We start from the raw sequence: 24,424 nt of genomic DNA, 5'->3' as shown, positions 1-24,424 counted from the left end.
AACCAAACTACTGTACAATCAACACACAAATACACTTTACGTTATCATGCATTCCAAAAAAAAAAGTGAATGACAAAAATGTACTCAAAGTTCATTCCTGTCAGCACTGAACACAACACACCGGAAGGGATTTTGTCTTTAGATATCATTTGAAAAAGGCAGAATGAAATGATAACAGAGGTTACTGTTTTTTTTTGTTTGTTTTAATGATTTACAGAGGGTGTAAATGAGGGATTACCCAAGTAATAAGATTGGGGAGGGAGAGTTACAGTTTCTATGAAGCTTCTGATTACTGTAAATAATTAAGCTGTTTAGGGAAGAGTCAAATTGGAAGAATTATTATTAGAAGATGAACCCTCTTTGGTAAGACTGCGGATATGAGATCATAAGTGCGAGGACCACGCAGTGCAAGCAAAAGCGGGAGATCACTATGGCGCTTGCTCTTACTGCTAAAGACACTTTGCCTGCCCATGTTACGTTGGCAAGCACACGTTTCCTATCTATGGCAAGCAAAGTACTTTAACACAGGCTTCTCAAAAAAAATAAAAAAAAATAAACTGTATTTGAGTAACGGCAATAAGAACCACTCACAATGACTATCGTTAAACGTTCAGGGTAAATAAATAAAAATAAAAAAGCTGCTTCCTCTAAAGCCATTTATTTACTCTCTATTGACAACGATGACGCCTTGACACGACCTTTCATACCCAGAGCATGAGCAATAACCTCACCAGTCATTTACTAAGTAATTCCAGAAATTGCTGAAGCCACCGCTTTTCCCATTGAATATCAATGAGAGTTAACACTTGTTATTCAGTTTGTTTCTTCAGAAACACTGGGCAGTAGTAACCTAGCACCACCGTGCTATTTTCGATGATTCAGCGGATTCAGGATATCTCTAACATAAACACAAACTGAATGGGGATATGGGTAGGGCTAATGTATAGAATATGTGGTCCAAATGAAAATCTTTCTACTTGCTTACATGTTAGCATAAAAATAGATCTATCATTGTCATTTTTGATACGTGGTCAGTCCTAAGTTTATGAGTACAATGGCAAACAATAGAGAGTGAATACAATGATGACAAGTTTCTGGCCACATTATTATTATTACTACTTATTTCTTAGCAGACGCCCTTATCCAGGGCGACTTACAATTGTTACAAGATATCACATTATACAGATATCACATTATTTTTACATACAATTACCCATTTATACAGTTGGGTTTTTACTGGAGCAATCTAGGTAAAGTACCTTGCTCAAGGGTACAGCAGCAGTGTCCCCCACTGGGGATTGAACCCACAACCCTCCGGTCAAGAGTCTAGAGCCCTAACCACTACTCCACACTGCTGCCCCTCCAGACTATGTCTTGTTATGTAATAATTGTTAACACCCTACCTCTTAAAATGATTTATAATTTGACATGCTGAACCCTTACTTCCTAAATAAAGTTAAACGACCTCATGAAAAATGCATTTTACCAATACAGTGCAGTAGTTACGAAAGCGTCATGGGGAGTGTACGCCACATGAATAATTCAGCACCCGTCATATTTTGCACTGCAGGCTCGCTCTCACCACCTCATGAATATTAATCACGCCCTCCCTTTCTCATGTATATTGATTATGTCTATCTGACAGCTCAAGCCCTAGCGGCGTTCAGTCTTGTTATGGCGTCTAATCAAACTTGAATGGGATGTGTTTTCCTCTCTCTGCTGCGTTGTGTGTTGGGATTTGCCAGATGTTAGCCGTTTTTTTTTTGGTTTATCTATAGAGATTTTAATGTAAATGGAGGAAGAAGAGAGTGCGGCCGGGGCAGCACCGGGCCCCGAAGCAGACCGAGACAAACAGGGAGGTGTCGGAGAAAAGGTGTCTTATTCGGCTGCACTGCCTGACACGGAGCTTCATAAAACAGGGTTGAATCAAGGAGCAGTTCACGGATCAGGGACCTTGGGAACGGGGATACGCGTATTGAAGGTAATATTCTTAATTATAAATCATACTGCCTGAATATATTGATGTCACCGGTACTGTACATACACTTCATAGGCCGTATGAATGATACAATATAATCCAAATCTAGCGTATAGGGCAAGAAGCTGTGGAATAAACACTGTGTTTATCCTTATTTTTATTTTTATTCTGCTTAACGTTGTGGTAAATATCATTATTTCAATATATGACTATACAGCTTTCTAAAACGATAGCTTTCTTATTACACTGGTACCGTATACAATCTGCTACGTGGTAGCTGAATGTTCTAGCTTTTTTGACAAATAACTACATTTTCATGGTTCAGCTAACCTGTGAGATTTTTTTTATTTTTTATTATCATGTAAACATACACATTATTTATATGTTAAGTATATAAATGCCAGTCAATTGCAACAAATAATTTTAAGTAACGGAAAAAATGCATATTGGGTGATTAACCCTGAATACGGTCAATACGCGTAACTTCATTTAAAGTTCCGGTGATACGCCTACTTTTTGAAAATCTGTATTCCTAAAATGAGTGCGTTTGGCATGCGTTATTTGTAATTGTGTTTTTTACAGTTAAGAGAACGCCTTCTTGTATGCTGTTCACTGTACAAAGTCGACCAGAGATCCAACACACTTTGATCATTTATTAACCCTTCACTGCTCAGATTTTGCTTATTTGTTAACGTATTGGATTCCGAGTTAAAGTCCAGTACAGGGTTTTAAAGAATAGTTTTCATTCCTTTTTCCTGTCTGTGTGTCGATACATTTCAGTACATTACTTGTATACTTGCTTGCTCAAGCTATTTTATTTCTAGGCAATGTAATTATATATTTCCTTATTGCATGCACAGCATTTATGTTTGTTATCTTTATTATACATCTAGGTGTGTACTTCATCTGTTTGCAAAAAAGAATGTACAGTGTTAAATAAATAAAATGATATCTTAAATGGTGGACAATCATTTACACAAAATATTTTTCATTAACTCAATTAAAGATGTTTTTACAGCTGGAAGGGGTAATGACCAATGCTTAAGAAACATTATTGGACTTGATTAGTCACAGTGAAAATAAAGCCTGGGAAACAAAATGATCTTCAGAAGAATGATAAGTTTCTTGTTATGCTAACCAGTTATTACTGCCAAAGTAAAACCGGTTATGAACCCTCCCTGAACTTGGTTTGGTGTCTCTGTGTCCAGCGGAACATGAAGCGGAATGGGAGCCGCAGCTGTGTGACACCAAAGAGCCGGTTTGGGTCTCGGGAGCGGGACTGGCTGAAGGAGGATCCTCAGAGAGGCTGTGTGTTCTTGCACGGGGGTGGTGACCCCCAGCTGCCCTGCTCCTCCGGCCCCCCCTCCTCCTCTACCTCACAGTCAGACCTGCGCCTGGTCCTGTGCACCACCAACACCACTGCTGCGGAGCTCTGTGCACAGGGCAATAGTGAGGGGCTCTACCTGCAGCTGCATGGGGATCTCATCAGGTAAAGAGCAGAAGCAACACGGGACCAGCTATTTTAAGATATTTATTTTGTGTTTGTGACCATTTGAAGAATAAGATGTAAAAACTACTAACCATGCTCATTCTTATTGATTATTCTAGAAGGCGGCCATACTAACCAGACTCATTCTTACTTTTGAAACAGTCCAGGTAAATAGCAGTCATCTTCTCTGTAGCGTGTAGCTGGAGACTGCAGACAGCAAATGGGTGCTTTTCTTTTTTCATAAACCTAAGTGCCAACAATCAATCCCTTCACTTTCAATTTCTGTGTGTTGTGTTGAGTAATCACTCTGGTATTGAGAATCAACCTAATCAACAGTCATTTAATCATCACTGAATATGATAATGGCTTGAGTGATGTATATGCAACTTGAAAAGCGTTGAACAGTGAAAATCTGTCTTTGCAAACAAAATTGGAAGCTAGAAGCATCCTTCTGACTCAAAAAATATAATTCCCTGATGCGTGTTTACTTCATTACCACTGCCACTCAATTATCCAAAACTAGTTTACTAGAATACTTTAGATTATACTGACAAATTGCATTGTGTCCTGCAAGGCCATAATCTGCCTAGGATTGCTGACCCATATGGTTTTAAAAATATTTTATACATAAGAAGGTTGTGTTCCTATCCTGTGTTGTAAATAGGCCTGATTTGGCCAGAGGGCTTCAAAGACAGTGTAAACGAGTGTGCCTCCAGCTGGAACTAGATTCATGGAATATAAACAAACTGTAGCCAACAAGTCTAGTCTCTAGTGAAACCATCCCCTGCTCAGGATGTTTATTCTTTAACATAGCTTATTGAGTGTATATGAATCTGGAGATCTAACGAGGTGGCTGTCCATAGCAATCAAAGTGTTGAATTAGTGCTGAAATACTCTAATACACAGTTGTTGTGCCAAACAACACTCCTGATTCAATCTTGTATTCTACAATTTACCTTTCTGTAGTTCAGGCACACAAAGGTCGTTCTTTTTTATTTATTTATTTATTTTTAACCATTCTTGAAACCATGCTGTATATTTTGGGGGATTTGTTACTGTGCATGTGGCTTACTTGCTAAAAGTAATGAATCATTTAAGTTAAGTTAAATGATTAAATGAGTTAAGTACCCCCTGATATAAATATCCGGCATTAGCATCACATGCAGGCTTATCTGTGATGGGAGTGCTGGTGATGCAGCCGCCTTGCAGTGCCATACAAGTGACAGGATTCTCAAACCCTCAGTGTGATCCTGGCACTGAGTCTTCTAACAGGATTATCGAGTGGGATAAGGTGAAACTTTCATCAGGAGTTTAGGAGCACTGTAGGGCTCTGACTTTGGGAATCAAGAGAACATTTAGAAAATAACACGTTAATATAGTTTTGTTTATCATGACACATTTTTTTATTTGCCCCATTGCAGGAGGCTGGACCCCAATGAGCGCCCTCTCCAGATCGTGTATGATTACCTGGCAGCAATGGGTTTCGAGGACCCATTCCGCATACAGAACGAAGCTGCTAATTCTGACCTCAGCTGCATGATGCGCTTTTACAGTGGTAAGTCTATATAGCACTCTATGGTCTGTGGTTCAAGGAGGTGGATAGTTTGCTGTTGTTCCACCTCTTGAATGGCACCCCCAAGAGAATTCAGGCAACCTTTAGCAATGTTTGACTCTCCACAGTTAATCTAAAGAGGAATGGAGCAAAATCATTTAAAATCCTGTAAATAGTGACCTTTGTGTCATGCGAGGGTACAGGATTTTGCAGCTACCTCCCTAATATTTAGAATATTCATTAAGTACTGAATTTATGAAGCTGCACCTTTTCTGCTGGTGGATTCACAGTTTTGTACCCGTAGTGTTTGATACAGTTGTTACTCAAGAAACGTTTGTGTTCTCTCACTCACTCTCTTTTTATCATCAGTGTTTCATAGAGCCTGTCCTGTATGACAAGCCAATAGCCAATTATCGTCTTAGTCCTGATAGGCTTTGTCGATGATAAAATGGGACTTAATGTTCTCCCTGCCCTTTACTATAAATAACTGAGCCTGTCATTGGGCTATGGTTGTATTATTATTATTATTATTATTATTATTATTATTATTATTATTATTATTATTATTATTATTATTATTATTTATGTTGTTTCTGTTTTTTATACTGTCCTTCAGGTCAGTCTAATAATCACTATATTTTAATGCATTCTATATGAAAAAGATTGATTTGATCATTCCTCAGCCATCACATATATAGCAGAGATCCCATGGAGATCAGGTGCTAAAGAAAGCATTGTTGGTCGGCACATTATTGAGTTGTCCAGAGCCAAATTCTTCTCCTGGAACATCCATGCTTCCAGGAGCGTCTACAAAACCGAATCCAAACCTTTTATCACAATTTTACCCCAAACCTTTAACTTAATCCTAACCTTAAAATCACAATCATATTTAAAAATGTCTAATCAGTCCCACTGTGGGACGACTGAAATATTATTCTCTATTAAACAGATGCTGTTAAAATAAAGGATGTTCTCATAACATTTAGTACCGGACAAACTGACAACCAGCTGTTGGTGGTTCAGTTTACTCAACCATTGCCCCAGCATAGTGTTGGGGGGCACTGTACTTCAGAGGTTCTTTCCTTTTGATGAGGTTCTGTCTACTGTGTGAACACTAAAGAACCCATAGCAAAAACATGTCTTCATTTCCCCATACACCTCTGGGTGTGTCCTGGAAAAAACAGTATGGTTGATACACACGCTACCATTTCTCAGATGAGGAGCATTTAACTTGCCCTGACATGTTGGACTGCAGCTGGCACACTCACCTGAGAGCACTGTGATATGAAGTGTCCTTGAACTGTTGCCAGGGATGACCTCATTAACACACTGATAATCTCAGGTGCTTTTATTTTGTTGTTGCTGTTTCTTTGTAACATTTATGATCTGTGCACAGTTGTGAGAAAAAAAATAAAACCCACAAATGCAGCATTGTTTTTTCTGTGCCCAGGCCAGAAAGCAGGTGGTCCCAGATTGTGATGTCTGTCTCACTCAGTGAGTCACCGCTGATTGATCTGAAGCGGAGCTATGACCGGATTTATGCATTGCTAATCCAACTCAAGACACACAATAAAACTTCTGTTATCCAGACAAATTGGGACCAGGGGGTGTTTGCAAAATCACTTTGTTTGAATAATCACATTTTTACAGTGTGGTAGTAGAGCTTTGATAAAAAGAAAAATTGTGAAGTTGTTTTAAAAATGAAATATTGGTATAATACAAACAAATGTACTGATTTGTGGTTTTGATATCTCCAGTATACATTAAAAAGTATAGCACAGGCTTTATGTTTTCTGTGCAGCGTCAGCAACAGAACATATATGCTGGCAAATTAAGTAGAACATAATTACAATAATCAGTGACACTCTAATGTTAATAATTTATATCTGATGTAACGATGTGGTTGCTCTTTCATAAGTTTTATGATCCAGCCATCAATATTACTATCAGTGAACCTTGATACTAGACTTTATCTTCTGTGTTATCTAAGTGGTTATTAAACATGGTTATGGTTATTTACTCTATTAACTTTCTTAAACTCCAAAGAGATAACGTGTAAATTATTTTTAAGCAGTGTCATTCATTACCTAATTGCTCTATATAAAATCATCTTTTTAAAGATTCACATAAGATTGCCAAAGGGTGCAGTTTCACATTCTTGCTCTAATGTGGTAGCCTTTTCAAAAGCATTTGTGAATTTTGTTATGGTCACAGGTCGAAATTAAATTTTGCAGCCATTTGCAGTCTTTTTGTGCTGAATTTTGATGCTCCTATTTGTTCACATGCCTCAAGCCTAGCCTAGAGGGAACCCACCTCTCAGACGATGATGCAGCATTTCAGCATTTGTTTGTTTGTGACGTCTGATTGAAACAGGCTACTGAAATCTTGAGTCTTGTAGTCCTACACTTTTTATTTTAAATGGTACAGTGGTAGAATGTCACTGATTAAAATATCTATCTATCTATATATCTTTGAATCAAACAGCAGAATAACCGACCAATCTTTCCTCTAACCTCAACAATGTATAAATTTAGACTAATGTTTTGACGAGACGGGAAAAGAATTAGCCTTTACTATTTCAATCTCCCTGAAATAGTAAAGGGTGTTTTATTATTATTATTATTATTATTATTATTATTATTATTATTATTATTATTATTATCGACATTTTAAATAATAATTTATCTTCACAGAGAAGCCTTGCAGTGCAGATCAACTGGAGCGCATTTTGCTGAAGGGGGTGTTTAGCGTCCGCAAGGGCAAGACACAGCTGCACAAGTGGGCAGAACGGCAGGTCATCCTGTGTGGCACCTGCCTCATTGTGGCCTCCGTCAAGGACAGCATCACAGGGAAGATGCACATCCTGCCTCTCGTAGGGGGCAAGGTAAGAGCTGAAGGACTGTGAGCGAGGCAGCAGTGTGTTCTACTGGTTAGAGCTGAGGAACTGGGAGTGAAGCAGTTTAGTCTAGTGGTTAGATCTGTGCGGAGTGGGTGGGGGTTGTAAGACTGTAGCCTAGCAGGCTAGTTAGAGCTAAGGAACAAGGAGGGAGGAAGTTTGGTCTAATGGTCAGAGCTGCGGGACAAGGTGGCTTCATGGATAGAGCTGTGTAGAGTATTGATGAGTCTGTTTATGGTGGAAAAAGGTAAACATAATTGTAGGACATTGTATGGGCTTGATTTAAAACTTTCTGAAGAGTGTGTAACTGTTAATGTTTTAGAACTTAAAATTAACCAATATGAATGTTAATTAAGAGACTCCTATATATGCTGTTATTATGCCAGTTGTAAGCAACTGTGACGTAGTTTGAGATGAGCTGAGTGGTTTTGTGCTCTGCAGGTAGAGGAAGTGAAGAGAAGACAACACTGCCTCATGTTCAGCTCAGCAGGACCTCAGGGTCAAACATACTTTGTCAACTTTGATTCGCTGTCTGACTACCAGAGGTGGCATCGACAGGCGTCCAAAGTGAGTATATCTATCTTAACTGTCTAGCTAAGTATATGTTTATCCAAATGTCTTCAACTTCTGTTTTCCTTTTAAGAAACGAAAACCTTATGCCTAAGTTTCCATTGTACTTATCATTTTTAAAACTAGCAGCGCATCAGGAATAGAGGATGAGTTTTTATATATCTGCTGTGATAAAGCACACTGTGCCATGTCTGTAGGTCTGTTTGTATGTCTAAATGTATGTGTCCCTGGCGTAGATGCTTCTGTTGTCATGGCTGGTTCATGGCTTTGATAAAACAACCATTACAGAGCACCTCTCTGTGTGAGAGACTCACAGATCCCCTGGGACAATTACAGGATCTTCATCTAATTGCTGTACTGTACTTCCACAGCTTCTTAAATCTCTAATTCACACTCCTTCTACTGATCTTTTACCCCAGCTTAATGATCTTGGTGAATAAAACAAGGTTGCTTAATCATATGAACAAAGGGACAGATTTATTACTAGTTTTATTAGTTTTGTAGAAATAAGTTTGTTGATCTGGCCTGATATCTTAAAATATGTTTTAGATTTTTTTTTTTCTGGAAAATGTTAAATGAGTTGGTGGGGTTACAAAGCGAGAGTCTGAAATTACAATTACTAGGATTACATGCACGAGGAATCGATTCTTTTGTAATTGTTTTGAATCCCAAAACAAATGTGCAGAGTTTACATGTGATGTCAAACTCAATCAGGTTCAGGAATCAATGCTTCTAAACATATGCATTTGAATCGGATTAAAAATCCCTACAAGATTCCATCTCGAAACTAGATGACATGCACAATATATAGAGTATTTGTGAATCGATTCCTCAGATCGGCAGCTTGAATCCTGTTGGATTATGCATATAAGCAAGGCAACTATTGCAGCAAAATCTGACCGGATTCCCATTGCAAAGCATTTTGAGCCTCATGCCTTATTCTGATTCAGCAACTGCTTACACCTACTAGGATGAGAACCAACTTATAGGACATATGAACAAATGCATGCTATAAAAGGGGGGGGGGGGCATGTTCAAGGTAAACAAATAAGAAAAATGGGGAGAGAGGAAAGGAGATTTTCATGGTGGGCCAAGGACAATAAAGCCCTTGTGTGGTTCAGAGCTCTGACTCACCGCGGCTTTGCTGCTGCCAGGGGCACTGCAGAAGTGCCAGAGAGGAACAGTGAGCCTGCGTGCCTGGGCACCATGGCTTACAGGTACTTCCAAGGAGATTCCTGCCTGCCTGCCTGTCTGCCTGTCTGCTTTTGTGAGAGCCTTGGGCTCCATGCTGCTTGATAGGCTTTTAATAATAAAGCTAGCCTTTGAATGCAATCTAGCAGGAAACCATGTTCGACTGCCAAACCTTTTGCATGAAGAGTTTTTTTTGTTTTTTTTAGAATAGAATAAGAGTATGGAGAGCTGCACTGAAGTATTTTCATCCTCTCTGGTTGATCTGGTTTTTCTATGATTGTTTATGAAATACTGTACAGTATTGATCTCACAAAGATAATTCTAGTTAGAACAGTTCAAGTTCATTTAAGTAAAATACAGTGCAAAAACTGATCATTCATCAAATTTTAACTTTATGCATTATACAAATCAATAAACCAGTACGTAACAGTAACTTACAGGAAAAGTAAAGATTGTAGTTTGCAGCAATCTGCAGGTTTTGTTACACAGAGCTCTGAAATGCTTCCATTGCAAGCCTGCTGAGTCAGGCATTTCTGGCTTCCACATAATCAAAAGTTTAAATATTAACTGGCTTTGACTTTGATTGTGGTGTATTGAGGTCATATGCTGTAAGCATTTAAATCCTGAGATCTTTGTGCTGCTGATTAAAGAGTTTTTTTGTGTATTGTTACTGCTGTTGCTGTGATTGATGGATTATAATGTGTTTGTATGGGCGTGTGGTGGGAAATAGATGGGAACTTTTTTTATATATATATACAGTACAATAAATGGAAGCACTCCAACCAATTTTATTAATAAGTAATCATTGTACTTGTATTTAAACAGTTGTTGGTGGGTTTTGGCTTGTTAAAATCCCTATATAAAAAAAGAAGTGAGGATTCAGCATATCTTTGAGAAACAACAGTGTGGGATAAAATTTTTTTTTAAAAAAATCTAATTTTGAATATGTACCCCCTCTCCCAAAGTTACAAATTATGACTTTTTTTAAATGTTTACCGAAGCATGTCAAATATGATGTGGATGCTCTATGTAGCTAGTATGTTCAGTGGCATGTTTTATCAAGGTGTGTATATATATATATATATATATATATATATATATATATATATATATATATATATATATAAAAAAATATCTGGCAGAAGATGTTGCCGCAGACAGGAGACCTGGCCCAGTTTTAACCCTTGATTTGCCTGTGGCTTGTGTGTTGCAGGTGGTGTCTCAGACAGTGAGTGTAGTAGACCTGTCCTGTTATAGCCTGGAGGAAGTCCCGGAGTGCCTGTTCTACAGCCAGGACATCACACACCTCAACCTGCGGAACAACTTCATGAAGCCTGACAGGACAGGGGGGCTTCACAGCCTCAACAGGTAACCCCAACTGCACAGCCATGTGTATTTGTGATAGAAGGGTTTAAACAGATCCCACTGCCTGGTAGTTCTTTCAGTTGATCCTATATTAGCAAATACTGCTTTCAGGTTTTTTTTTTTTACTGAAGTTTGTTTTTTACTGGGAATGGTACCAGAAAAAGAAAAGAAACATAGGATGTTGCCTGCAAGCAATATAGGGTCAAGGAGACTCATGTATGTCTTATTACAGAACTGAGCTTCAATCAAACCCTTTCTTCAAAGTATACAGTAAAAGTGACTTTGTTTGAAATGCAGGCAAACGTTGAGTGTTTTAGTAACAGAACCATCCCGAATGACTGCCAACAGCAAAAAAGGAAAAGGTTAAAAAAAAAAAAAAAAAAAAAACGCCCCAAAATGTTATTTGAAGCTAAACTTTCATGAAAACCTGCAGTATAATGAAGGGTTTTAATCAAGCAGAGTAGAACCTTTTTGCTCTCCAGGCAGCCTGTCAGTGAGGGAGGGTAGGGGCACATCACTTCCTCACTCGCACTCCGCATTAAATTTAGTAACAGCTCAGTCACACCCTCCGCAGGGCTGGGCAATGAGGGGGGAGGGGGGGCCAGAGAAGCATGTGGTCTGATTCAGAATAGAAACCGCCGGCTGTAGAGAATATTAGGAACATGAGAGAGAAGTTTATTAGTGTATTGATTTAACATGTGTTTTGCATATGGTCTGATTCAGAGTACAAACCACTGCTGACTGTATTGTGGGTATATGAGACAGCAGTACATTAGTGTATTGATTGATTTTGTGTTTTAGACTGATTCAGAGTAAAAACTACTGGCAGCAGAGAGTGTATCATCGTGCAGGTATATAAGGAGTATGGTTTATTCTGTATATTTAATTTGTGTTGCCATAATCATTTACTTACCAGTGGTATTTGGTGACCATTTTGCATGAAAATACTTAATTTAGGCTGCCTTAAAAAAAAAAAAACAATAGTTTAATTTACTCTATTTTTTCTCTCTTCTTTTTATATTGCTGTAGGTTTTCTCAAATAAAGAGTTTGAATCTCTCACACAATCGCCTGGGTTCCTTTCCTGAGTCTTTGTGTGAGATCCTCACGTTAACCGAACTCAACCTTTCTTGCAACGGGATTCGCTCACTCCCTGCCCAGATTGAGAATCTGCACAGGTCACTTTTTATTTTAAATTATTCTTTTTAAATAATATTAGATATAAGTATTTTAAATGCAAGTGAACAGATTATGGTATATGTTTAAGCAACACAAGCCTTTCCCTACTGGTATTTCACAGAGGCTTCAGATGGTTGCATCACTAACAGCAGGTTTCCATCTGCAACTTGAAACCTATCTGTAAAACTCTACAGTCCACAATCCAGTCTGGAACTCAATGTTGAACAAAGATAAAAAGCTTGCCTGCTGACAATGGAAATTAACAAGACTGATTTCAGATCACTTTCAATTAAATTCCAGTGGCTGATGGAAATGCATGTGAAAGGTTAAACCCATGCCCCATAATGTAGACCTTGTAAATTGAGCAATATTATCATTTCAAATTGTACTGTTGTAGATATGACAGGGGTTACTATAAAATACATGTCAATCAAGCTGTCCTCCAGGACCCCTTGTAATTATGAAGTTGTGTTTTTAACATGAATTAAGTAAATACGGTTGTGTGGTGTCCAGCTTACAGACGCTGTCTCTGGATGGGAATCACCTGAGCTTGTTGCCAGAGGAACTGGGCGGCCTGTCACAGCTTAGTAGCCTGGGGCTTTCATTTAACAACTTCTCTGAGGTCCCTGCTGTGCTGGAGATGCTGAGTGCTGTCGACAGGCTGGCCATGGCTGGGAACCATCTCGAAATGCTGGACCTGGGCACCCTGAGCAGAATGAGCCACTTCAAGCACATAGACCTCCGGTGAGGCAGTCTGAGAGAACCACGCTTTACACAGTTCAAGTGTTGCAAAACAGTGGGCAGTATTCACTAAGCATTTTTTTTTGTAAAAGGGAAATCACTGGTAATTATGTTTATGGGATTGTGTGTCTTTTCTGTCAGATATTATTACAGGGCCTCTAAGACTTGGTTAGGACATGAGTCCAAGTTATGTAGTATAAGAATCTGGGAATATAAGGAGGTGCGTCTGATTTTTACATATCAAGACCTGCTTACCGGTTTATGTCACACATTTTTTTACATTTACATACCGTGGATGTAAGTCATGGTGAGCTGCTTTTTCATGACACTGATGGCTCTGTGTTTATCATTGGATTTCACTAACTAGTTGTATTGTATAATTTTTTTTTTTGTTGCTGTTTTTTCCCACAGTTTGAATGGGCTGCAAGCGGTTGTGAGTGGGGGGGTGGAGACATTGAAGCACATCACGCACATGGACCTGCGTGACAATCATCTCTCAGTGCTTGACCTCAGTTCGGCCTGCAGCCTTGAGCAGTTGCACTGCCAGCGCAACAGCCTGGGGGCGCTCACGCTTAGCGGCTTCGCCCTCCGAGCCCTGCACACCAGTGCCAACCGTGAGTCACACACTCGTTTATTTCTTAGTTGTTTTTTTTTTTAGATGAATGTTGGTGCTAATGCAACAGCTGAACTGGCAGAACTCTGAACTAATTCCCAAACAAAACCCTTATTCTGCCGCCTGATATTTAGCAGGGCCTACCAGATTTTCCAGTATGAAAAAGGCAGCTTTTGAATGCATGTGGTTCTTGGGGTCTGTTGCATCATTAGTGATTAATCAGGTTGAAGCAAGGTATGTAGTTGTTCTGAATGGTGAAGGGTCCCTGTAACTGGCTTCTAATGCTCACGCCCTTAAAACATATATAATAATAGTACCCTGCCTTTGAACCTCTGACAGAAGATATTTTGACATATGTAATTTGTCACCTACAGATCTGATAACTGTAAACATCTACCCTGTTCCCAATCAGTTAACTCACTTGGATCTCTCACGGTAAGTGTTTGTCCTGGCGTTATTATTATTATTAGTAGTAGTAGTAGTAGTAGTAGTAGTAGTGGTGAAGATCCTTGCTTTCCAATGTTAGCTGCCTATGCCAGGATACCTTTATTAAAGGAGTTCTTTCTTACCTCTTATTCTCCCAAAACTTGTATAAGTAGCTTATAATAAACTTCTGGGGTAAGAGCCTTAGTTTGACCACTAACAGTCTCTGACTATGTTCCCAATAGGAATTTGCTGGCGTACCTGCCGGACTGGGTGTGTGACACCAGGAAAATCGAGGTGCTGGATGTGAGTCACAATCTGCTCACTGAACTCCCTGGCAGGTAGGTTTGTGATGAGCTCCCTTTACTGGTGAATGGTTGTCAGGCACTGAGCACAATGTAAGTCTCTGTCAGTACAGCTTCTGTGTTTATATTGAGATACGTTAAGTGGTTAAGGTAGTGATCAGTTTGGGTAGTAGATTAAAATTATTTATTTGGAAATATAGATAGATTTTCTGCCTCTATTGTATTATTGTTTTGCTATTTTTTTCAAGGCTCTTGAGCAGTCTGAGTCTTAGGAAACTGCTCGCAGGGCACAACCAGCTCCACAGCTTGCCTGACCTCCTGGACCACATCCCCCTGGAGGCCCTCGACCTCCAGCACAACAAGCTAGGCGAGCTCCCAGAAAGCCTCTTCTATAAGGCCTTAAAGTAGGTCACTCACAATCCCTTGACACAGCTCAAATTCTTTTATGGTTGCGGCTGTCCGTTCTACGTTTGTTGGATGCTTATGACCATGGTACTGTATATGTATCAAACAACAATGTCTTATTAACCTAACTGAATTAATATCTTTCTGTAACATTTATTCCTATTTCTCAGGGCATGTTAGGCTATAAAGGCTGTAACTGAACAAAACTGTTGTGTACATTTTGATACACCTTTTTGCAGTGGTACGAATGCTTAATAAACAGTAAACACATCTCTCTACCCCCCCTCCCGCCCTACAGTCTGAGGTATGTGAACGTGTCTGCAAACTCACTGGAGACTGTGCCCCCCAGCAGCCAATCAGAAGAGAGCCTCAGTGCCCTCCAGGAGCTCTACCTCACCAGCAACAACCTGAATGAGCAGTGCGCCGCCCTGCTGGCTGGACACCAGAATCTCCGGGTGCTGCACATTGCCTACAACCAGCTGCAATCCTTTCCACCCAGGTAGGGGACGCTCTTTATTCTATTATACTGAAGTTCCAGTTTTTTGTTTAAAACAAATATATATACACATACACACACACACATTTTTGGTCACCTGCATTTTTTTTCTTTAAATATTCCTTTGCTTAATAGTAGCAAACTCAGGTTCAGCTTCTACATGTCATAATACTCAACCACAATTTTCTATGACTATCGTATGTATGTATGTATGTATGTATGTATGTATGTATGTATGTATGTTTGTATGTAAAATGAAGCTCTTGTTGTTTGTTGTTGTTCTCAGCAAGCTGACAAAGTTGGAGCTGCTGGAGGAGCTGAACCTTAGTGGGAATAAGCTTAAGACAATCCCCTCCACTGTGGCCAACTGCAAGAGACTGCACACCCTGATCGCTCACTCCAACCACATTAGTGTCTTCCCAGAGATACTCAACCTGCCAGAGATCAAGGTGAATGACTGTCTGTGAGTGCAACTGTACCTCTGGCAAGTGTGTGTTTGTGTCTGTCTGTCTGTCTGACTGTAAGGGAGATTGTGATTGCTCTCTCTACCCAAAAACAGTCAACCTGCCAGATATCAAAATGAGTCCAATGCGTGGAGTGTTTGTGTATAATCGTGACCAGTATTAGAAAAGTTAAAAAATTACAAAACCAATTACTGTGCAGTGGGGAAATAAATTGGTTACTAGTTACGGTCTTTTTAAGTATGTTTTATTAGTTAAGTTTTTTGCAGATTTTTTGACATTTCTTTAGATTTTTGGTAATCAGTGCCTCTCAAGATTTAGGAATTAGACAGTTAAGAAAAAAACACATATGCAATGAGAGCCTGTTTAATCAATTTAGGGTAAAGCCCAAGTTGAACCCAGATTCTCTCTCTCACTGCCCAGTTGGTGGATCTGAGCTGTAACGAGCTGACAGAGATTCTCTTGCCTGATTCGCTGCCCCCAGCCCTCCAAGAACTGGACCTGAGTGGGAACACCAACCTCATCCTGGAGCACAAGACCCTCAACATTTTTAGGTGAGCCAGTCGCTGGGATCAAATTTATTTTTATCAAGGGGCTGTAGTGTAATCCAACCAATATACAGTGCTACCCTATTATAATGCAGTTGTCGGGGTCTGTAATTAATTAGTTATTTGTGTTTCGCCTTGTAACGAATATTGGTATTTTTGTTCCCAAAATGATTTACAATGCCTACAAGCCAAACTAATATTGTAGCATACGGTGGAAAATGAAGGAAGGAGACACACACAATTTGCAGGTACTCGAATCCACAGTTTATTTAGACTATTATTCCCAGCCCGTTAGCCTGTGCCACACAAAAAACAACAACCAGTCTTGTACTGTCACAGCAGCACATTCACACAGCCCCTTGTCTCACTTTAGCACAGTGCATTTTTTTCCTAGAGCAGCCCTCTTTTAGAGTCAATCTTATCAAGAAAACCGCTTAATTTCTCTTCGTCTTTTAGCCATCCATGCAATGTAGATTCTGCAACATTTATATCTTTCGAAACTTCTGCTTGAGTTTCACCTTTTCTTACACTGACCACCGCATCGAGTTTCATTTTAACAGAGAAAGATTTTCTTTTTTTGCTGTCTGCCATGCTTCATACTTCTATGCCTAATCCGGTTTGTTTCATAGCCTGTGTGCTTACAGTGAGATTGTCTTTCAGTCATATTGCCACTCTGAAACTGGACCAGAAGCCAGTGATGTCGGCAGGAGAGTCCATGGGTTCCTCAACGCTTTGGAATCATGGATACTCTGAAATGACGGGCCAGAAGAACAAGTAAGGGGAAGGCGGGGGCACACAAGACAGGTCTCATAGCTTTTTGAAATGTTTACATGTGTGTGGGGTGGGGGGGTGGAGGTAATGTTAATATATTCAAATAATATTTAAGCCACAGGCACACATTTCAGTGCCGCATACTGGAAGAGAGTGCAATTTTACTTGAAAAGGAGAATAGAAAGTGATTTTCCATGAGTTAGCAGGATGGAAATATTACCTATAAGGACTGCTGTTATAAGGGTTTTTTTGTGATGGCCCCTGACTGTCCTCATCCCTCCTTCCATCTCCCCCAGGCTGTGTGTGTCTGTGCTGGCAGTGGACAGTTTTGGGGACAGTGTGGAGGCAGCATATGGGATCTTCGACGGCGATCGCAATGAGGAGGTCCCGCGTCTGCTGCAGTGCACCATGGGAGATGTGCTGTCGGAGGAGATCCAGCACTCTAGCATTGACAAAGTCTATATGTGCAACACCTTCCTCAGCTCACATCGGTACTGCACCCCCTCCCACCATGCTGGGTTACCTTTATTACATAATATTTTTAACAGTGTACTGTTGTCATTTGTTGCTAAATTCCATGGGCATTTAATTTTTAGTTATTTATATCCTTAGCATATGTATGTTACCCACGTTCCTTAATATATATACTTTATTATGTCTAATTGGATGTGTTTCTTCTGGTCAGGTGCCTGCTCTAAAAATAACTTGTACACATAGAACTAAAGCAACAGAATTTTAAAAGTGATTTTAATGAAGAATGCTTGATAGATTGTCAAGGATAATGGAAGGTTAATATACCTTCTCTCAAATACCTGGGAGTGCGCAATAAGTGAACTCTTAAGTGACCCCCCCCCCCTCCTTGTTCTTCCTCTCCTGCAGGAAATTGGGAATGGCTGGTCAGAAGCTGGGGGCCTCTGCCCTGCTCTGCTATATCCAACACGACCCTGGTGACCCTGGCAGCTATTTCAGCCTGACCCTGGCCAATGTGGGCACGTGCCAGGCCGTGCTGTGCAGGGATGGGCAACCTCTGCCACTCTCCAAGGTCTTCAGCCTAGAGCAAAGCGCTGAGGAGACAGAGCGGGTCAAACTAAGCAAGGCCATCATTACAGAGGTGCAAGCACTGTGTGTGTGTGTGTGTGTGTGTGTGTTCTGTGTGTCTGCAGGGTTAGAAATTTACACTAGCCCTGCAGCCAGTCCTGGGTTTCAGAACTATCCTTGTTCAAGAAAATAATAAAAAAATAATAGGTCCCAGGAGTTTGAGGGGAAACTCATTCATGTTGTGTTTAGTCGATCAGTTCAAAGAATATTTACCAAGGGCCTGATTGCTCAAATTCGTGGCACCTGGTCATTTCAATAATATACCTAAACAGAGGAGTTCTTAAACCCAGGACTTGGTGCAGAACTAGTGTTTCTAACTGCAAAAGTTTAGTATTTCAAACATTTAAATCAAGGTTGAAGAACAGCAAGGGAATAATAAAATGTGTGGAATAGTCAACTGAGTGATTCTTGTCACAGGGTCCTTCCAAGCTATTTCTTTGTTTATATGACAGTAAACAAACGAGAAGAAATGTTATTTTTAATTGGGAGTTTCAAGAAGCTCAAACATACCTTGGAATGACCCAGAAATGTCATTATTCAAGATTCACACTGCTCTGTAGCTAACAGTGTACAAACAGCTCCTTCTCATTCCAAGTCTTTTTGTTTCACAGGACAACAAGGTGAGCGGAGTGACGTGTTGCTCCCGTCTGCTGGGCTGCTCCTACCTGTCTCCTTGGGTTCTCCCTAAACCCTGGGTGCGGACCGAGCCCCTGTGTGCCCAGGACGAGTTCCTAATTCTGGGGAACCGGGCCCTGTTCGAGCGGGTCTCCTACCAAGAGGCCGTGTGCACCGTGCAGGCGGTCCGAGACCCGCGGGCTGCTGCTAAAAAGCTGTGCACCCTGGCCCAGAGCTATGGATGCCGGGACAATGTGGGCGCTGTTGTGGTGTCCCTTCATATCGGGGAGGAAAGCTGCACCTGTGAGCTTCCCCTGGCTACTGCAGCGGGCGGAGGAGGAGGAAGGATCTACCCCACTGCTGTGCCCCTGGGGGATCCTGCAACCCCTTCCACTAGCAGCGGCATAGCGTCAGAGTTCAACAGCGAAATGTCTGCCTCAGAGGTAGGGAGTGAGGCTGGGTCGATCGCCTCGGATGAAAACCCTGCTGCTGGACTAGCCTCCAGACCTGAGCGCCGATGCAGCCTCCATCCGACTGTTTGTGGAATTGGAGGATTTGGAGGTGGAGGCAACAATCTGGGGCTATTTCAGAGGCAGCCCTCCTGCGCCACCTTCTCCAGTAACCAGTCAGACAACGGGCTGGACAGTGACGACGAGGCCCCACTAGATGGTGTAATTTCCAACGGGAGCAAGCTGGAAGTGGAGGTGGATATCCACTGCTGTGCGTTCCGGGTGAAGGGCGGGGCTCCCGAGGGGAATGGGGGGCAGGAGACTGTAGAGGAGCAGCGAGGGTTCGCACTCCGGCTCTCGGAGGACATAGGCAGTTGCGTCACAGCAGGATTCGGGTGCAGGATGCGGCGTCAAAACAGTGTGGTGGTGGCTGCTAATGGCTGGCTCCCCTCTGTGAGCAGTAAAGAGACTTCAGATCTTAAAAAGTCCCCGTCCACCTCCAGTCTGTTTGGGAAGAAGCTGTCTAATGGCTCAGTGGTCACAGTAGAGGAGAGCCACAACCTCATTGAAGTGGCCCTGGAGGCCCCCAAGAAGAAGACGGGCTACTTTGCTGCCCCTGCCCAGCAGGACCCCGAGGACCAATTGGTGGTGCCGCCTGGTTTGGAACGGGATGTTCGGGAGCAGCTGAGACATCCCAATCCAAACCCTGGCCCCCCACCCCCTCAACCAGCTCCCACCACAGGAGACCCAGACTGGGGTCATCCCCATCTAAATAGTCAACAGCAGCAGCAGCAGCTGCAGCAGCCTTGGCATGACAGCGCCCTTGCGATACAGCAGGAGGTGTATGACACTGCACTATAGAGGGCAGCCAAACACACACATAATGAGACTGTACGACACTCAATGCTGGGCAATTCTACCATGTATCATTCCAGTCCAGGGTTTTGTTGCAATCAGGTTTTTGTTGTCAGTGCTTCCAGTGCCATGGATTTTGTTAAAAAATTAAGGACAGGGTTTAAGACCAGAATGAGTGCTGTTACAAAAGTGATAAAAGTGTCAGAGTTTCCTGATGGAGAAAGTGTCCCACAGATACAATGGTGTAAGATGTGAGTGTGATATTTTGCGTTCTAGAATTCAATGCAGATTGAAAACGAATATTTATAGCTGGGTTCAAATAAAACCTGCACTGGAATGGCCCCCTGGTGATAGATTTGGCCATCCATTCCATAACTGTCACTTCACCTGCAAAGATGGAAGGAGAGTATATGTGTGTATAGGAGGGTTATCTTTGTACAATAAAGTACTAAGTCATTCCTACCAAGTTGTCAAAGTGGACCTAGGGAGAACAGCAGCCCAGGCTATAGCAAGACTGGGGAAAGACCAATGTTATTTACTGAACTGTGTGGGGTGAAGTAAAGAGCTTTACTCTGGTACTTGAATCATAGCACTAGAAACCCTTTAATATTCAAATAAAAATAGAGGTCATACTTTGCCAACTTTTAACTGTAGATGTATTCGTTCGAGAAAATAAATCTTAAAGCACAGAGATCTTAATATATTAAATTCATAACTAAGTATATTTGTACCGACTGATGCAAGAAAGGTGTGTTAGTACTGTATGTAAATTGTGACAAGGGTACTCATGGTGTTAAGAAAAAAATATTCTAAGCTGTACACATTTCATGTAGATTAGTTAAATTCTTTAAGAATGATAATTTTAAGTAGGAGGATGGAGGGAATGTGCCACATTTACTATAAGATACTGTGAAAAAAGTAGACAAAACCCAAAGCCTTTTTTTTTTTTTGCTATATACATATACAGTACACCAAGGGCTGGTTTTTCAAAACTGGTAATCTGGATCAAAGTGATTTTGTAATCCTGTATTTTGTGATCGAGATTCCTTTTAAAAAACTAATTTTGTAATCATAATTATTTGTAATCTTAATACAGCAGTGACATTTTGTGAAAAGCCGGATCAAAACGATCCAGATAAAAGTAATCTCAATCACAAAAAATAGAGGATTCCAAAATCCGGATCACTTTGATCCAAGTTTTGAAAAACCGGCCCCAGGGTGTGTGGGAATTAAATAAATACAGGCCTTTTTAATGCAAATATAAAACTGAGCAACAGTGACATCTGCTGGCAAAATGGATGTATCACTGGGATTGCTGGGGTGGTTTTGTACCTTGATATTTTATGCAGATCTTAAAGTGAAAGTACACATACCCTTGTTATTATAAGATTAAGAGATTTTTTTCTGTGACAGTGTAAATAATTGGATTTTAAAAGTGCAGCATTCCACAGGGTTTTAAAAATAATTAAAAATATTGAATGGTACAGTTAGAACTGAGGACCAGCAGACCATGTGAAATGCTTGTCTGTGTTGGAAATAGTTCCAAGAGCATGATTGTGGGACACTGCAGTTTTAAAAGAGAGGGCTGGATCCCTGATAAATTATCATAGCCAGATTTGCTACCATCCATATATGGTTACTGTAAATCACTTTATCACTGTGGCCTCTCTTCTAGCTTTTTTGGGTCTCTCTCCCCCCCCCCCCCCCTCCCCAAATGAAGCTCTAGCCATACATTCTAAGAATGTAAGACAAATGGTACAAGCATTGTATAGTTTTTTGCACAATTTAAAGTGATTAAATGGCTAAATTAACTACAAAATGTACGGCACTGAAAATAAAGGTGGCTTACAGTATATTCAATAACCCATTCTAAGTCTGTGGTGATATAAAAATCTCTTTGTTGGGCACAATCAAATACCTCTCTCAACTCTTGCATGCTTCCGTTGAGATAGTATCTGCAAGTTCAACATAATGTCGGGCATATGTCAAAAGCGCTGTTAAACTGTAATGTGATGCAATAGTCATAGCCATTACTGCAATCGTGTGTGAAGAGTGACAGAATTGCACTGAATGTGAGTGACCTGCATATACAGACTGCCATTCATAGAGCTCACTGACACTTGAGTTTGAGATGGGCTGAAATTGTTTTAACAGTCTATTCATAATTCATGGTTTATCTTTTATTTATATACCGACAGAAAATTTGAAACAGACAATACGTTTTATAAGGTGTAATCATCAAATCTCCTATATCTATCACACTTTGGGGATAACTTATAACCTGCTCTAATCGCTGTCAATGTTCATTGCTTGTTCTCATGAACTATTATCGGCAAACAAAAATAAGGAGGTGTTAATATCAAAAACGAAAGTGTTTACATTTTTTTGTTTTTAATAAAAAAAACTATGTTTTTAATATATAGTTATTTTAGTCTCATCATGTTTCATAAATGACAGCCGAAGAGTGTGGATTTGTCAGTGGTTGGATGTGGGTTAAGTATAGAACACCTCTGAGTACTGTGATATAGTGAACAATTTAGAGTGCATAACTGAGGACAGTAATTTTATTTTTGTTCATGCATGAGAGGATCAAACACTGTAGAAGCACTTTGTATATATTTGAATGAAATATAATATACAATATATATCAAATATTTATACAAATGCACATGAACTCATAGAAGTTAAGATTGTTGTGGCTTTTATTGGTCACTTAGATTTGCTAAATCTTCTCTAAGAGAAAGCAGCCAATCAAGCTAATGCTTACTGTAAATGAGACGATTGTTATTTTTTGCTTTTTTATTGTGTACGTGTGTATTTGCACATGGATTGCATTTTCTCCAGTGCGGTTTACTGTAATACTCAATAAAGAAACTGTCATGTTGGTAATCCCCATTGTTCTCGTGAACAGTTCTCATTCTGTATAGATGGGACGAGCTGCAAAAAGTGTGTTTAGATTTTTTTCCTGTTTATCTATCCCATTTAATCATACCAAAAAGATTACATGCATTCATGCTATCTGCAAATCAGTATCCTAAATGTAATGCGGTAGAAATCAGGAACATATGATGAAAGTAACATCCATAAAGTTTAATGGAATACTGTGAATTTTAAGTTTTAAGTTAAAAGTTATCCTTCTATAGTGGAAATCCACTTCCTGGCCTCTCTACATACTGTACAGGATATAATGTGCAAATGCCTATAACCACACATGTGGAAAAGTACAATTCTTGCATAAGAAACAGTGTAGTATATATACTCTGTGCATATATATGCTTTTAACATACAGGGGCTTCAGAGCGGTTTAAAATGGAAAGAAATGTGCTTGCTATTTGTGTACAATTCTGAAAAATGTTTTAAAGCAAAAGCTATATTGCATCTTAAAAATAGTGCTTAAACAGTGACCAAAGTTGTTCAAATTCATCCTTACTTCTGTATACCTTTTTTTTCTTCTAGAGATGCCTAAGTATTTTTTCTGTAAGCCAACAAATTTGAGGATTATTTTTGTACTTCACTGTCTCATACAGATGTATAGATCCACCTCTTCAGTTGAATTTTAATTAAGTTGATGAAATGTTTAGGTGATATCTGTTTTTATCAAGTTGAACTTCCCAAGTGCTGAAGCGATAATTGCATTTTTTTAAATTTTTTTTTTACACATGTATATTGTGATCCACCTTGGTAAGTAACTTCAAGCTTAAGTTTTTGCATTATTTGCTCTGTTCATATGCAATTCTAATTATTAATGTATTTAATGTTTCAGGCATGTCATCAATGTGATTAATTTGTGCAAAGTTAATGTTCTATGTTTATATTATAAGAAGGCAATGTTTTAAATAACTGGAGCATACAAGATATTTTTATGTTTTAATATTTTAGCATGCAGAGATATACTGTTTAATATATTACTAATGGAGATCGTCTTCTGTGTTGGATGTCATTCGTTTACAGAATTGTTTTTTTTTTTCGTTAAGAAATTGAGAGCATTGCTGTTCCACAGCCTGGATTTGCTTTCCTTGTGTTTGGGGAGTAGATGATGGATCATGATTTCACTTGAAATGCTGCTATATAGATAACGCTAAAGAAGAAAAGGTGTATTTTTTATTAACTTTTTAGCCAAAGTAGCAATAAAACATTTATACTGTAAAATGCAAGCTGTGTAATTTGTTTTTGATTGGCGTTTAGTTTAGGTTGAAGATTTGAGCATGCATGGAGCACTCACTTGTGGAAGACAAAAATAAGAGTTTAGTTCAAAATTAGTGCTAATTTGAAACAAGCCGAACAAGTGTAACACATTTTAAATCGCTGCTTGGTGGTCAATAGTCTACATCACAATTTAGCACAACATGTGCCATTTCCAGTCTCAAAAAAGGAGGGCCAATATGGGACATTCTTTCTGCAGGGCAAAGCTCACATAGCCAAGACT

General features: G+C 39.9%; 1 protein-coding gene across 1 annotated transcript; it reads left to right on the top strand.

The window, feature by feature from the left end:
• Nucleotides 1–1,632: 1,632 nt before the first annotated feature.
• Nucleotides 1,633–24,152, top strand: LOC117424182 (PH domain leucine-rich repeat-containing protein phosphatase 2-like). The gene is made up of 19 exons (XM_034040311.3): nt 1,633–1,981; nt 3,187–3,467; nt 4,889–5,022; nt 7,713–7,903; nt 8,357–8,482; nt 10,890–11,044; nt 12,071–12,217; nt 12,732–12,962; nt 13,371–13,573; nt 13,947–14,007; nt 14,241–14,336; nt 14,549–14,704; nt 15,004–15,204; nt 15,488–15,650; nt 16,086–16,216; nt 16,871–16,984; nt 17,278–17,472; nt 17,861–18,092; nt 18,691–24,152. Exons 1-19 carry the CDS (start codon nt 1,793–1,795, stop codon nt 20,002–20,004), a joined length of 4,320 nt encoding a protein of 1,439 aa, XP_033896202.3. The 5' UTR covers nt 1,633–1,792; the 3' UTR covers nt 20,005–24,152.
• Nucleotides 24,153–24,424: the final 272 nt, after the last annotated feature.

The sequence above is a fragment of the Acipenser ruthenus genome, chromosome 19, assembly GCF_902713425.1.
Source record: "Acipenser ruthenus chromosome 19, fAciRut3.2 maternal haplotype, whole genome shotgun sequence".
Taxonomy (NCBI): Eukaryota; Metazoa; Chordata; class Actinopteri; order Acipenseriformes; family Acipenseridae; genus Acipenser; species Acipenser ruthenus.
Note: the sequence above shows the minus strand (reverse complement) of the source record. Positions and strands in the feature narration are given on the sequence as shown.